Here is a 17175-nt window from a genome sequence, read left to right as displayed (position 1 = left end):
TGACGGTCCGCTAGACTCTTAGATGAGGACTCATACTGGACTCTAAACTATCTTTCTCCTGGGTGTCAGTTACCATTTTTTATACATGTATTTATCGTTCAATCCAGGAGAAAGATATTTAGTTGTTATAATATATATATAGTAACTGAGTTGCCCTTTTTGCCAAACAATATATATGTAATAAGTTTAATAGTAATATGTTCTGTTTGTTAAATGGAAATTGTCAAGTTCAGTCATGTTTTATGCATACAATAAATGTATATATGTTTATATCTGTCTTTTTGTGATTTGTGCAGTTTAAAATGAAGCTTATGTATATAAGCTAAGTTTAAACTGACAAATCATAAGTCTATGTTTATTAATTCATATATTAATAAACCTTGATCTTTATAATTATCAAGAAGTACTTGTGAGGCATATTGACTTATTCAGAGTGATACAATATAGATAGGCCCAAGTAGGGCCAGTTTGTTTACGGTTATGATATACAGTATCGGGGCCGGGCAGGCCTAGGTCAATAAGTGATTTGATTGGTCAACAGAATTTGGCAGCATCTTTTGTTTTAGTGGGGAATGGCTAACGCAGCGTTTTAATCAGCAACCACCACCATCCCCTGCCACCAACCAGATTTTAACTACCGGTTTTAATTAACCTTTTCAGTGGCATGGGCATTGGAAGCGAGAGATAGTTAAAGCTTTATACATGTTACATGATGATGTTTTCTATCTAGATATATGTCACTCTTAACTATGGTGTTTTGTTTTGTTTCTTGGTAGCTCAGTTACGATGTTAATATACATAGGGACTTTTATGCTCATTCAATTATTGACTCAGAGGACTCTCATTCAAAAGGACTCTCATTCAAAATTTTAATAGATTCAATTTTTCTTTTCATCCCCAAAAAATTATACTTGAGAAATCTTTACATTATATTGCAAGTATTATATTGTTATCATACTATTCCTACTGCTTTTTGCTGATGTATCATCCGAGGTACATAGGTGGAGAATTAGGAATTTATTTACAAATTAAGTTACATATTAATTATTACTTAAATCTTATTCGGAAGTATGTACATGCGTGTAGCTCAGCAAGCTACAACGAATGAGATTTAGGTATATTGTTTTCAACCTGCTCAAAGTCAGTTTTTTCGGAACTCACCATTCCTTATTCGGACCTGTAGCTCAGCAAGCTTCACCGAGATGAGGAATAGTATAAACGGGATGAATTATATTATCTTACTGCTGTATGACTGATTCCGCATCCAGACCTGGTAGCTCAGCAAGCTACCCTGTGATGGGGAATTCGGCTCAATCCTAGTTAAGTTCAGATGTGGTCCTCTTCTGCATTCATATACTCATCAGTATAATCTAGCCAAGTACTGTTCATCCTCTCATATTGTTGACGGTCCGCTAGACTCTTAGATGAGGACTCATACTGGACTCTAAACTATCTTTCTCCTGGGTGTCAGTTACCATTTTTTATACATGTATTTATCGTTCAATCCAGGAGAAAGATATTTAGTTGTTATAATATATATATAGTAACTGAGTTGCCCTTTTTGCCAAACAATATATATGTAATAAGTTTAATAGTAATATGTTCTGTTTGTTAAATGGAAATTGTCAAGTTCAGTCATGTTTTATGCATACAATAAATGTATATATGTTTATATCTGTCTTTTTGTGATTTGTGCAGTTTAAATTTAAGATAGATGTGTTTTTCAAATATCTTATTATATTTTTCCAAGACAGATCAAATAGATGAAGCCTTATTTTCTTCAGGGGACATTAAAACACCTGCTGTGTGTGTTAAATGATAAACCGAACGTCTACTGATGATACCGATCATTGTCTTGGTTCCAGGCGTACCTAAGTGACCTTGGTGAAAAGTGATGTCATGTTTCAGAAATGACAGCCTTTTCAATGTAATTCCAGCATGACAACATTCCTTGTCTGAAGGAAATGTTTAAAATCCTTTTCTGGGTGTTAGAATTGCATCTCTTGTGACATGTGATAAGTATTTGACGTAATACTCTACACATATTGGGCTGGAGTCTTGTAAATGACAAGTCGACTTGTTTGTCCTTTGGGTGAAAGGTTTTGTAAAGAAATATACGAGAGGTCTGTTTGATTGCCAATATAACCACAATTAGCTTGTGTAAACTGTCTAGTGGTGTGTGGGCCTCCTCGGGTTCAGTCTGCCTGGCTACCACCTTCCAATGAATTATTAAATTATTCAAGAGGAAAAAAACAATTTCAGGAGTTTATGTCACATCTCCAAAATAAACCTGTACAAATGTGGAATAAGCTTAAGATTGAGAGATGTGATTTTTAAACAAGTTGAAGAAAAAAAGAAAAATTTTGAATTCTTAAATTAATTGTCAAATTTGTAGTCTTCAGATGGACGGTTACTAAGTGAACCCGCTGTCCCACATGTACAGTTTTCAGTACACAAGTACTAAGTCAGAGCTCCTTTACCGAGGAAACTTAGAAACAATAGGACAAGCTAGTGACAGTCATCTATACGATTAAATTTACTTATACATTAAGTCTTCATTTCTTAGAACAAACTCAAATGTTTGTTATTTCTCTTGATAATTCAATATTTAATGTTTCAAAGTTAATGCAATTTGCAAAATCATTTTAATAGGAAAATGAAATCTGAGTTCCAAAACTTTATTTCCTAAACTTGTCGTCTTCATATAATAAATATTTCTCTTTATATTTTCAGTTATCTCTTTATATTTTCAGTTATCTATAGCTTTCCCTTAACTCCATCTGACTTTGATTTCCTCTTTACTCCTTCTCTGACATCAGTTTTTCCTTGCTTGTACGATGTCACATAAAGAATGGTTTCCCTCATTTAGTCAGAAAGTTCACCCTAACTTTTAAAGCTGCTTAATAATAAGAACTAATTCACTTATAGTTAAACATTCTCAAACAAAAAATAAATAAAATTACCTAAATTTAGACAATACATTTCTAGTTGAAATCAATTTCTGTGGATTATGATGCTGACAGTGTGAAGAAAGCTTGAGGTTCTGGACAGTATCAAGGGAATATATGGATTGACCAGATCCCTTGTCTCAGGCTCCTATAATGAAGACATATTGCTAGCCTGTAACTTAATAATGATGTAACTCAATAGGTGACTTCCAGCACAGTCCTTCATCAAAGTTTGTCTGTTGGCAATTTGTACGACTTCCCACACATCCTGTTAGCACTGTCTATATAGAATGCTCCATCATAAATTGACATTTATTTTAAACATGTATTTCGAGTTTATCAATTTGTTGGGATATTTACTCTATTACTTTACTGTTTTGGTTGACCTTTGGTCAGAATTTTAGATTTCCTTTCTACAGATGTTTTAATCGTCATCATTTACACTTATGGAAAAAGAGGACACGTGTTTGCACATTTCAAACTTGAACACCTGCAGAACAACCTTGAAGTACATTTACCCCAGACATTATATAAACTCTGTGATACTGTGTAACTACAGCCCTGACAGTATTAGCGAAGTCTCTAGATCTGATTTGTACTTGCCAACAACATAGTTATATCCCTTACTAGGCAGGTATGTATCCCCAGTTCTAGTTAAATTGTTAAAACTGTGACCTTGAACTTGGCTCAGGAACTTGATAAATCTTTAAATAATCTACTGCACATCAAACAGTGATCACCATGTGATAGATCGTATGATTTTTAGAACAATGAATTTTGAGAAAATCTTTGAAATTACATATGCTGTGGTCAGATAGACAGATACATATTTGGTTATCTAATTATAGAAGGTAACACTTAATGTCATGGAGGCAAAAACGTCAATATTTTCAGAAACTGTCAGTAACTTTGTAGCGTAATTCTATTATTTTCCATGACATTAATGCCTTCAATATAAACATAATCTGATAGTCGTCCAATCAATATTCTCTGTCAGATATCAATTGTTTGTGCCATCTATCAATACACAAACATTATTATGTAAACTCTACAGGATATATTGAGATATCAATTTTCAGCCAAAGATTAGCATCACTTGAATCACGTACATTAAGTGATGAGTCCCGATGTCTGTGGGGACAGTCAATATAGCCATCATAGGTCGTATGGGGTTCTATGTTTAGCTTTTATTAACCCTCAATGGAGTCTATATCCATATAAAACAAAGCTACGTATACATCATGGAGCGAAATATCAACAGGGATCTTGCAGGCAATATTTACTTCAACATTAACCACTTATAAGTACCATTATTTAATATTGTACACATGACAATCTGAATTTTTTTTGTGAAATATGTGGAGGTTCTCTATTTTGATCAAAGTACTTACCGGGTGTGTCAAACTCAGGCATGACTCGGATCCCCCGCATTCTAGCATACTCAATGATCTCATCAAGATCCTCATGAGTGTAGACAAAAGTTGGATGGTAAGCTCCCTGAAAAAATGGAACATTATTTTATTACTTCATATAATGACAGAACAAAATGTTCTGCAGTTAAAATTACAAAATCTGACCTTGACCTTAGATCCAATGACCTTGACCTTTCATAAGTTGTATACTACTAGCTATATTGCTTCATAATATTATAACAAAATATTTACCAGTTAAGAACAAAAAAAAAAGCTTTAATTTTTTAAAGTTAAAATCTAAGATGGCTGATTAGCAGCCACATTTGAATCCTATCGCCCCGAAAAATCATTAAGCAGAACTAAGCTTGGATGCATGGGAATTTGTCATGTAAAATTTTAAAACTATACTTCATTTACTTCCATCAATATTGTACAAAATAAAAGAAAAAAAATGGCAGACAGACAGATAGACAGACAGACGGATGCTTCAGAATTGAATTAATTCAGTCAAATTTTTTTCCCAAACAAGTAGTTGTATGATTTTTTTTTAGTGAGCATGAAAACAATTTCAGAAATATTGATATCAAAATCATCCTGTGTTAACTTAATTTTGAAACCAAAATAATAGTTGGTAGATAAAGAAGAAAAAATCACTACACATATTTGCTTTTGTGGAATTTCCATGGGAGAGATTATGTGTGTGCAAATGTTCAAGTCTTAATTTCTACGGAAAAATTACTGTTTTTATGACTCTAATGCCTACCTTTAAACATAAATCTGATCATTTACTAATTCAATTTTAAAAATTGAGCAAAGCAGAAGTGTTACTGATAATTAAATCAGGAGTATGTAGCCATATATCTATATATCTACCAGTGGAATAGTGCAATTCACTAGAACCAATTACCGACAGCAGTTGATGTAGGGTTTGAACAGGAATGAGTAAATAGCTATTGATTAAGCCTTAGAAGCAAGTCTGAAGGTCAAAAACCTTGTCAAGGTCAATTCCAAGTCTAGATTGATCACCCTGGCGCGACTTGGACATGGTCAAACATCTATAACATTAATTCTGGCCGTGAATCTCAGGGTTGCCTGCCCATCACAGTCCCTCAGTGCTCATATTACACAATTGAGATGGAAACAACTGTGGCGATAATTGTCGCTGTTTTACATTCATATCTGCAGGCAAGTACGATAATTGAAAGGAATTCATCACCTTGGTGTACAGAAATACCAAGTACAGCTGCACTGTGTGCCAGGAAAACTCAACAAAATATTTTGCTAAGTGACAACTCACATCAGTATAGTTAAATCTGCATTAATCTATATTTTATTGTAGCTACTAATATAATATGTCATTTGTAAATTATATATCAAAACACTTTAACTTACACTGATGTTTGCAATTTCCAAAAACAGTGGAGCAGTACTACTTTTAAAAAGCTCAATATTCCTATGAATCATGCAGACATGTAACAAAACACATTGAATATTGATGGTTATACTGGTATTGATCAATCGAGAACTGAAATGATGCTGGCTAGAATTTGTTTTGTGTTTAATAAACTTTATATATCATTTAAACTGGTGCTTCCTGGAAATTATTTGGAAGGAAAATTACCATAAGCATAAATTTCTCTGAAAACCAGTCTGGTACATTTATACTGCCAAAATATAACATGCATTTCTGTTTTTAATACTACATCATATCATGAGTATAATTTTTTTTATTTTATTTTTTTACAAAGCAAAAACATTCTTTTTAATCTCAGAACAAAAAATTTCCCATGTTTACTTGCTCACATGAAGTAGAAAATGACTTTGTATGTATTTAGAGAAGTTATTTCAGAATGAATTGAATTAATTTCTATAATCAGCAGCGGTATTCGTTGTAGATAACAAGCAGCTATTTTCACTCATGCATGCATACTGATGTCATGTTGGACACAGGAATTTTAGGATAGACTACATTGAACGCAAGAGGCAAAAAAAAAAATCTGTTTACAATTCAGCAGAAGTTTTGATATGCACGTGCCTGCATTAGGTTTGTTAGGCTTGACATAAGGAAACAATACTCCTGTCAGAATTTTGATTGTTGAGTCAGTCTAAATTTATGCTCAAAACCATTAATCATACATTTTCTTCATTTCAAATTTCTACAAATCTTAAAGACATTTCTGGACATTAACTTCACTCATGCATTGTTTCTATAACAGTTAATTAAAATGCAAACATAGTTTCTATAACAGTTAATTAAAATGCAAACATTGTTTCTATAACAGTTAATTAAAATGCAAACATTGTTTCTATAACAGTTAATTAAAATGCAAATTATCAAAGGTTCTAAATTTAGAAATTATAAAATCACAACAATTAAAAGCATAGCTTATTTCTAAGGCCCTTAAATTCTTACAAATTCCATGAGCACAATGTGAGAGATTCTATTGAGAATAGACTTTTATCTAGGAGTCATTTTAATTAAAGATTCTCTGACCACCTATTGGCTTTAATTTCTTGTCAATCCTTTATATTTAGGACAGAGACAACCGATTTTGGACATTAAATTTGGACAAAACTGAAGGGTAAAAATTCTTCATTGTTATAATTATAGTTTGTAGAAAGGGAAGGTTATAATAGGTAATTTTAAAGATTTCCACTGGTCACTCAAGAGAACAAACCGACCAATATGCATGGTCATCCTAGGGAACAATCTGACCACTGCTGTCACTCTAGGGAGCAAACTGAGCAAGGTATACTGCATGGAAATTCCATCGAGTAAACTGAACACGGATCACTCTAGGAAGGAAGCTGGTCACTGGTATCAGGTGACACGTAAAGTGATGCAATCACAGATGGACAATGTATCTGAGTTGGCCTTGCATCAGTTTCATCTTCATCAACATTCATTAACATTAAATAATTTGAAGGAAATATTCTCAAATATCTTTTTTTATCTAATATCAAAATGCTTTTCTATGGAAAACCCTAAGGAATAAACTAGGGCAATGTTGGCATCGTATTACAGTGAATATAAAACGAGACTCCAGATGGATCTTGGTGCCCACCATTGAATGATCTTTTTTTTGCTAAAAACTTATGACAAGGGTTCCAATGTAAACTCTGTCAAATGACCAGTTATATTGCCAGCTGGTCATTTGGTACTGCAGTCGTCATTTCAGTAACTATAGACAATTCATGGTCCATACTGGTCAGTTTTTTCTTTGGTCAGTCCAGTGTATACATACCTTGTCACTGAGGTCAGGGTAGACTTTGCTCTGATATGGGAAGGACTGGTCATCAACAATATGCCAATGTAGCACGTTCATTTTGTTTTGTGTCATACCCTCCTGCAAAAAATAACAAATACATATATATTATTGCTTTGTACAGGTGAATGACCATGTTCCATTGCATAATCATAAACACACATGCATGGTATTGGTAATGCAATAACCAGAAAACCAAAATCTCGAAACTCTAGACTAATGCAGACTAATGCTTAGTTCTCTGTTTTTATTCTCAAGAGTCGCCCTTTCTTATTGCAGAGTTTTGGTTCTGAAGTTTCTGAAGCTTATTTGTGAACAATACTTTACTTATAGTTGTTTTAAAATTGGAAATTGTATAAAATTTAAGAAAGGGCTTAAGTGGAAAGGGACCTTTGCAGATAAATACTATATTTAATTGCGCTAACCTGCTCAGGATGCAGATTACAAAACTCAAACCATAGACCTCTTTTTCGTAATACAGAGTAGTATGCTATTGTGAGCAGGTATTGACTACTGTTTACCTGGTAATTTTCGCCCCAGGTTATTTTCGTCCTTGAGCAACACAAAACATATTTGCTCTGTTTTAAACTCGCCCTAAATGATTTTCAAGAAACATGTTTTTCCTCGTTTGTAAAATAGAAAAAATTCAGTTCGGAATTCTCAATACAGTTGCACTTGGAACACTCGGGACTTATCGGGTTCCCGAATTGTCTTACCAGCATGAGATGTGAAATGTAATCAGGTGTGAAATAACGTTTACCTGTGCTCAAATTTCCTTTTAATCCCTACTAATTGAAGTAGCATCAGGTATGTATGCAGGGTAATTTTAAGCAAACATGATCAATTGTTAGTTCACCGCACCGTGACTAATGACTGACCAGTGTTTTTTTCTTGTTCTCATGTACATAATTAAGTGACGGTTAACTCGAGATCATGAAATTAGTCTTTTTCATGGCAGGAATTCGATACCACTCTGTATTTCATTTTTATCATGACCGGACTTCATAATTTTAAAAAAGACTAAATTCTTAAGATAACTTAGTATGTATCATTTTTTAAATTGAAAATGCTAAGCCTAGTACGTGATTTTACAGTTGAAAAGTAAGAGGGTATGTTTGTGATCTGACTACACTTGGCCCATGTACTATGGTTTATAAACCCTTCAATTCAGCTTGAAATTTTCGCCTTTATCTAAAATTCGCCCTATCTTCAAAGGGCGAAAATGGCGAAAATACAACGGGGGCGAAAATTACCAGGTATACAGTATTAAGATACAGCCTGGACAAACTTTACCTTTGATATAGGTCAATTAGGTCAAAATGTAGGTCAGAGTAACCTACTTTTGATACATTGACACACTGCCCTACCAATGTGGAACCCAATAATCCTAAGTTCCAGTGACAAGTATATGGTAGAAAAAAGAGCTAGGACAAGATAGCGGAAGGAAGGCTAGAGCAAGACTGAAGTCCCCCCTCCCCCCTGGTTCTCAGTGGTGAACTAACACCTACAATATCAACAGGAAACCACAATACGATTGATACAGAGAGAGATCCATATCTAAACCTATTCTGTAGTAAACGAACCATATATGTGTCATTGAAATTTCATCCTAAGTCATACAGTATGGATATTTCCCTATTTTTATGTAAATCATGAATATAAAATTGATTTTCTTTTTTTAAATGCACAGTGTGAAAGTGATTTTAACCATCTGTGTACATATACACACACATCTCCTATTTAACTACATAACAGTAACCGTATATTACTGTACCCATAAGATATATAAGTGCCGTGATTAGGCAGCGCCATTAAATATTTCATATAAAATATCACATTTGCCTTTGCTGCTACAGCATATGATTCAGTTTTAGCATTGTCATATGTTATTGGCCCGCTTTGTTGTCAATCCCCGACAGTCACTGACACAATAGAGTTGCTGTTTAAATTACGATAACATATATGAAGAATAGACGGAGAGGATTTAAAAATTGACAGCGACTTTCAAAAGACTTATGTAGTTCAATATCTATACCTCAGATGACAGAATATAGCTGGTCACAAAATGACAGTAAACCGGTCACAAACGATATAGGACATTAAATATCTGCCATAAAGATAACGTATATACCAGACATTTACATGCAATTCATACATATACTGTACACTACAATCATAGTCAAATATACCCACAAAGTCGAATATTCTTATGATCACATTAACAAATTTCATTACCAATTTGATTTAATATCCTGGAATATTTCAACGAATATATTGCTTAAGTGCACTGTTCGAGCTTGAGAAGGTTGAACAAATGTTTTACAAAATGGTTACCACCTTGGGTTCAGCTCACGAAAAAATACCTCAGGTAATTCCTATCGATAGAAATTGAAAAGTTCAATTTCACAGTTTGTCTAGTGTACTTATAATGCCCGCTAATCTAGTCATGACAGGCCCTAATATGTTTAGATATTGAATTTTGATTTTTTGTTTGTTTTGGATAACACAGGGTACCTAGATTTTATTTTAATAATAATGAATCATTCTTAAGTCTTCTTCATCTGAAGATGTAACAATTCAACATTTGGAAACAACAGTTGGTGACAAGAAATGTGCCAAATAAAGTTATTTTTTGTCAGATGTCAAAGATGAACAACTGGATATAACTCTACAAAAAGTGTGAACATTTAAACCTTATTTGATTTCTACCATCTGATTTTCTCCCAACCCATGGCCAACAGGTACTGGCAATTAAACATCCTCGATTTCCTTTTGCCTCTGTACATGTCTGATGTGTCTCAAAGAGCTCCAAAATATGCTCTCACTAACAGTGGATGTACTTCATCATTTAGTTGCGTAACAATTTCAGTACACAATTTGCACCAACAATTTTTGTTTTCCATTCATTTCTCAGTAAGTTTAAATTCAATTATAAAGTATGTTCATTACTTTTATGGAAATACTAATATGGGATACTAACTCACGTACTGTGCTGAAGGCAGATCCCCACAGATGCGTAAAGGAAAATTAGTCATTAAAAAACCTTAAAATAAAGCTAGTGAACTGAAGATGCCCGATAATATTGCAATTATTTTCTTTAGAGAAATAGAGTAGTACATGTATTGCATCTCTTAAACTTTAAATTATCCAGCCCTGCAGTGTCGACTCCCTGACATACATGTAATACAAGCACAGTTCACCGATATCACAAGTATCGGAACCTCTCTGTCAATAACTGTGCAAACAAATTCTTTCCCCCAAGTGCTCTTATATGCAGCGTTTATTGCGTACTGCTATTTTTCAGTGAACATTTATGAAATATTGATAATTAATCAATTCTGCAGACACTATTATCTAGGAACTACAATATTCAACATGTAATATTGCAATCCAACATACTTTATAGGTACACTGGATATATAAGTTCTTCAGCAATTCCAAGTCACCTGATAATGAGTCTCTCTCACAAATACCTGTTCGCAGTGTGTGTATATAGAAGTATGGAAGCAACGATTTTCATGAATATTTCAATGAAGGCTGGATGTTAACAATTAACTTTGCCTTTGTCCTTTTAGTCTTTTAGATCTGGGCAGTTTATCATGATCAACTTGCAGCTGAATATTCCGCTACCTCTATAAATTTTAGGGAGGCCACGATAGCTAAGCTGGTTAGAGTACCGGCCATATAACCTCAGGTGAAGATCTGAGTTGTGTGGTTCGACACTCCCTACCCTTGTTGGTTGGTGTTTATACGGAAGCTCTGAAACGGGCTGTACTCATTATACCGGCCATCAGCCCCTAAGTGTTTTGTTAGAATTGCTCCACTAGATTCTAATGCTAGATTATCTCCCCCTAGTTTGAAACTTTGAATTAAGACATATTCTTGAAACCAAAATCATAAACCTCAACTTACTTTATAATTTTCATATTCTAGAGACATGTGGCCAGCAGTCTAATGCTTTCGAGGTTGTATTCTTGGGCAAGACACTTTACCCTATTTACCCTGGATGGCATGCATATGTGATAGCTATAGGCCTCCTGTATATTGTTCAGTGAAGTAGTCACCAACTACTACAAGGAGACCCTAGATAATAATGGTCCTGTCTGTTGATAGTGATAAACTCAAAAAAAAAAAAAAAATGCAACAAGCAAAATATTATAAACGCACACACTATTTATACATAATACTGCTGTCAATATGCATTGCATCATACTGAAATACAATATGTTGTGTGGAATCAATATGAATTATGAAAATTTTAATCTTTCAAAATTTGACTCCCATATACAATGTAGTATCAAAGACCAAGAAGATTCAGATTTACAGTAAAAAGTGCAGCTAATACGATGTGGACCAGTACTTGGTTATAACCTGTGACTGATCATACAACATGTTATAAAACTCAACCTGATGTGACCTACTGATGTACAATGTTCATCAGTATGTTCAAGGTTTAAATTTACGTTGAGAAGCAATTCAAACAGTAGCATCGCTCTCAAATGAATGCAACCACAGACAGCTAGGGCAACAACATATACAGTAAAACTCCTCTGTAACATACAGTCAAACTCCTCTGTAACAGACAGGGCATCAAAGTCTAGGAGATAAATCCTCATCAATATTCTAGTAAACATGTGATGAAATTTCTTGGATCATTGTAAATAAGAATATCAGATTTTACAGGAATCAACATGACTATATATATATACAGTATATGAAATAAGGTAAAGTTTTCAGTGATCAATATACTGTATATTGAACTTCACAGAACTAATATTTCACAGTTGACCGGCTGTCAAACATTTTAAGTTCACATGTATTAAATTTTGAGCAACCATGCATGCCTGAATGTTAACATTCTGCAGTACATAACACTGTACATTATGTATTGAGGATATCTAACAGTGTCTTCAGTAATAACAAATATATTTCATCAGTGCATGCATGGGGCTAATATTTTGATATTTTTTATTAGTTTGAAGCACGAGTGAAAAATATCAGAATATTAGCCACACAAGTGAAATATGTTTGGTATAACTGAAAATACTGTTAGATATTATGTTTATTACATTTTTACAGGTAAAATATACTGGGTCAGCTTTTAATTTTCCAAATTTTACAATTGTTTTGATTGGTCAAATCAGAAAAAGTGATATTTTTCAATAGTGAAAAATATCAGAAAAAGTGATATTTTTCACCGTGAAAAATATCACATATATAGAATGAATAATTTTAGATATTTCACTGGTAAAAATGTAATACCGTATTTGACCTAATAAGGGCACAGGGCGCGGGTAAATGACAGTGGGGGCGCCCTTATTAAGATTAGTTATTCTGAAGTTTTATGAAACAGACTATACCTTATAGCAGAATACCCAAGGTTGTGGAAACGGTAAAATATTCAGTCATAAAAATATTCCAGATGAAGATATCTATTCATTATCATATATTAAGCTTAAACATCACTTGAATACTCCTGTAAACTTGTAAACCATGCCAGCTGATCTTTAGACCAGAGAACGTGTGTTCCACCATTTATGTTCAAATGGAACTCTTTTGTGTTCTATTTATAGAAACAGGTGATTTCCCAGATCATATCAGACATCGTTTTCTTTGACCTAATAATTGATTTACAATGTCTTTTACTAGCTTTCTGTTCTGAACAAAAGTTATTTATCAACAAGAATGAAGTCTTTACTTTATCTTCAAATAAAGATGGTAAGTTATTATTTGTATGTGTGTTTAGTTTTGGGTGCTGAGAACTTTGCACTGACATGTCATATGTAGCCTGTAGGAATACACAAAATGTGGCGAAAACATGTGTTCCAGTTACTTAATTTGCTGAAGAAAATTGAACACATAAGTAGTAAAATATTTCACATGAATTATTACTTTTTAACACCATTTTGACACTCAGTCATAGATTTATTTCCTTGAAAAAAGGTAGGGGCGCCCTTATTAGGGTAGGCGCCCTTATTAGGTCAAATACGGTATATGAAAAGGACACTGCAATGGTCAGGAATTTAATTTATAAATACTTTAACTAGTGGCCAAAAGGTCTTATAATCCCCAGAGGCAAGCTTTCCCAGTCTGTGAAGTGGTAAACAATTTTGACAACTTTACATCCTGGGATGATAAAATGACTATTAAATGCCAGCCGATATGACTTGGGTATAAACGTCCACCTTTGTCAGCATATTGGTGTATTCATCAGTACAGGCAGAATAAATATATAGGCAGTAGATCCGACGTGCCTGTCAAGTCTATTGATTGGAGTATTTCTCACTTGAAGTTCTGTATATGCTCCATACATCAAACAGCAATGACATCACATATGAAACATAAACTTTATTTTATCCAACAACACAAAATGCCACATCATTTTTACCGAAAACATATACGTTGTATAGTGTATAAATATTATAAATTCCACATACTTGGCAATCCTACAATTATTTTCTATTGGACAGATCAATACTTGGTGCAGTAAAATTCACAAAAAGGTTGAAAAGTATTACGGTGATAAAAATCCCATCTATTAAATACTATGGTTACAGTATATGTAATACTAACTGAATTGTTATCTCACTCTATGTAAATGCAAATCAAGTATTTTTTACTGTTTCCAAGGAAAATGATGTCTGCTTCAGGATGGTTTGAGGATATTTCAGACAATGGGCGGTTTTCTTGAAAATGGCCTATATTTGTTTTGTTTTTTTGTTATTTAGGTAACAAAATGATTGTTTCATGCCTTTAATATCAGACAACTGTCAAATAATTACCCTCCATGCTCGGACCAACTAGACAAATTGTTTTTCCGAGGCCTTTTAAGTTAATTAAGCCAGGAAAAAGCTGTATATTGCATATAAATTAGATTTTCCACAAAAAGTACAAGGAGGAAAATTCTTAAAAATGAAATACCTTGGTAAGGTCAGAAAAAAATACATGCTAAATCTCCATCAAACGAATATATTCTGAATTGGTACTAAAATTGCTCTTCAATCTTTTTCTTATAAATCCTGTTTTATATTTCCCTTCATAATATTCAATAATAAAATCATGTATGTATCTGTAGTTGGGTTTAGAAAGTTATTTTTCACATACATCTATATTCATACATTTTAAAAGAAATAGATGAACTAAAACTTTGAAACACATGATTAGAAAAGTAATGGGCATTATTGATTTTTTTTTTTTAATTTTTGAAAAACATGAAGTTATTTTCAGAAGATTTCAGTTGAACAAAAACAGAATGCTTTGAAAACACAGAAAGGGCAGACTAGTTCCAGTAACATACAGGTTCCCATCAACACCAAGCCTGGAAATACAATACATGAGGCCTCGCTCTGCTACAAAAATACGTCAAACAAATCCATCCCAATACAAGATTGCACTTTACTTGGTTGGAAGAAGCTTGTACATTGTTTTGTTCTCAATGTATGGAAGTGGCGCCTTATAGTGCATTAGAATTATATCGACTGAAGACAATTTGTCTTACGTCTTACAGCATCGTGAAAAACAGATTATTTCATAGGATCATGATTTCTCTCGAGGATTTGTTACAGTCAGGATTTTCATCATGTTTTCTTTAAATTACCACATTGTTCAGAAAATAATCAAATATTATTTTTGGATTATGGATTAGCATTGATATTTTTGAAAACTTTCAATTGTTATAGTAATCAAATATATTCATTTTAATTTAATATTCATTAAATATATTATATAATACAAATATTAATATTTAAATTTACTTAACAATTTTAATGATTTTCATTGATATCACTCATTGACAAACATTTCGAAAACTCTACAATCCTTTAATACATTTTTTTCTAGGAAAATTAACAGCCTGATCTTTACACAGAATGGAAAGAAGCCAACATATTTATTTCTTGTCGTGGATGACATGATGAATTTGTCTGTATCTCATTCAGCCTGCAGGCATTACAAACCAATTGAATTTCCTACCACACGAATTGTGGAAGTCTTCAGACGGAATCTAACGCCTTTTACTGGCATTTAGAATATTAATAATCGCTGATGTGTATATCTACGATAACTGTTCATCAGTGAGAATACTCTCTGTATTATACAGTTCCCAGTAATGAAGTCAGCACATACATCACGTCCCTGGTAATAACCTGTCATCATATCATATCGATCAGCCAACTTTATCATGGCGCTTTTCTATTCTATAGTAACAATGCAATCAGTACTCTTATAATAAACTGTCAATTCAAGTGCTTGTTTTTGTTTCCCTTACCTATGACATATTCCCTCCCTATACATGACATCCCTTCTCACCAATTACATACCCTCCCTATACCCATGACATGCCCCTCCCTATACCCATGACATACTCCCTCCCTATAATACATGACATCCCTTCTCACCAATTACAATCCCCTCCGTATACCCATGACAATCCCCTCCCTATACCCATGACAATCCCCTCCCTATACCCATGACAATCCCCTCCCTATACCCATGACAATCCCCTCCCTATACCTATGACAATCCCCTCCGTATACCCATGACAATCCCCTCCGTATACCCATGACATCCCCTCCCTATACCCATGATATACCCCTCCCTATACCCATGACAATCCCCTCCCTATACCAATGACAATCCCCTCCCTATAACCATCACAATCCCCTCCCTATACCCATGACAATCCCTTCCCTATACCAATGACAATCCCCTCCCTATACCCATGACATACCCTCCCTATACCCATGACAATCCCCTCCCTATACCCATGACATGCCCCTCCCTATACCAATGACAATCCCCTCCCTATACCCATGATATACCCCTCCCTATACCCATGACAACCCCTCCCTATACCCATGACATCCCCTCCCTATACCCATGACAATCCCCTCCCTATACCCATGACGATCCCCTCCCTATATACCCATGACATACCCTCCCTATACCCATGACAATCCCCTCCCTATACCCATGATATACCCCTCCCTATACCCATGACATACCCTCACTATACCCATGACATACCCTCCCTATACCCATGACAATCCCCTCCCTATACCCATGACAATCCCCTTCCTATACCCATGACATGCCCCTCCCTATACCCATGACAATCCCCTCCCTATACCCATGACAATCCCCTCCCTATACCCATGACAATCCCCTCCCTATACCCATGACATGCCCCTCCCTATACCTATGACAATCCCCTCCCTATACCCATGACAATCCCCTCCCTATACCCATGACAATCCCCTCCCTATACCCATGACATCCCCTCCCTATACCCTCCCTATACCCATGACAATCCCCTCCCTATACCCATGACATCCCCTCCCTATACCCATGACATCCCCTCCCTATACCCTCCCTATACCCATGACAATCCCCTCCCTATACCCATGACATCCCCTCCCTATACCCATGACAATCCCCTCCCTATACCCATGACATACCCTCCCTATAACCATGACAATCCCCTCCCTATACCCATGACATACCCTCCCTATACCCATGACAATCCCCTCCCTATACCCATGACAATCCCCT

General features: G+C 34.6%; 1 protein-coding gene across 2 annotated transcripts in view; it reads right to left on the bottom strand.

The window, feature by feature from the left end:
- Positions 1–17175, bottom strand: part of LOC117338139 — a 120262-nt gene that overhangs the window by 22770 nt on the left and 80317 nt on the right. For both annotated transcript variants that reach the window (XM_033899356.1, XM_033899357.1), the window contains 2 exons: positions 7606–7707; positions 4340–4445 (listed from right to left, as the gene is read on the bottom strand). In XM_033899356.1, the coding sequence (XP_033755247.1) occupies positions 4340–4445; positions 7606–7707 (208 nt within the window). The remainder of the gene's footprint in view (positions 1–4339; positions 4446–7605; positions 7708–17175) is intronic.

This window comes from Pecten maximus, chromosome 11 (genome assembly GCF_902652985.1).
Source record: "Pecten maximus chromosome 11, xPecMax1.1, whole genome shotgun sequence".
NCBI lineage: Eukaryota > Metazoa > Mollusca > Bivalvia > Pectinida > Pectinidae > Pecten > Pecten maximus.
This window is presented reverse-complemented; position numbering and strand designations above follow the sequence as displayed.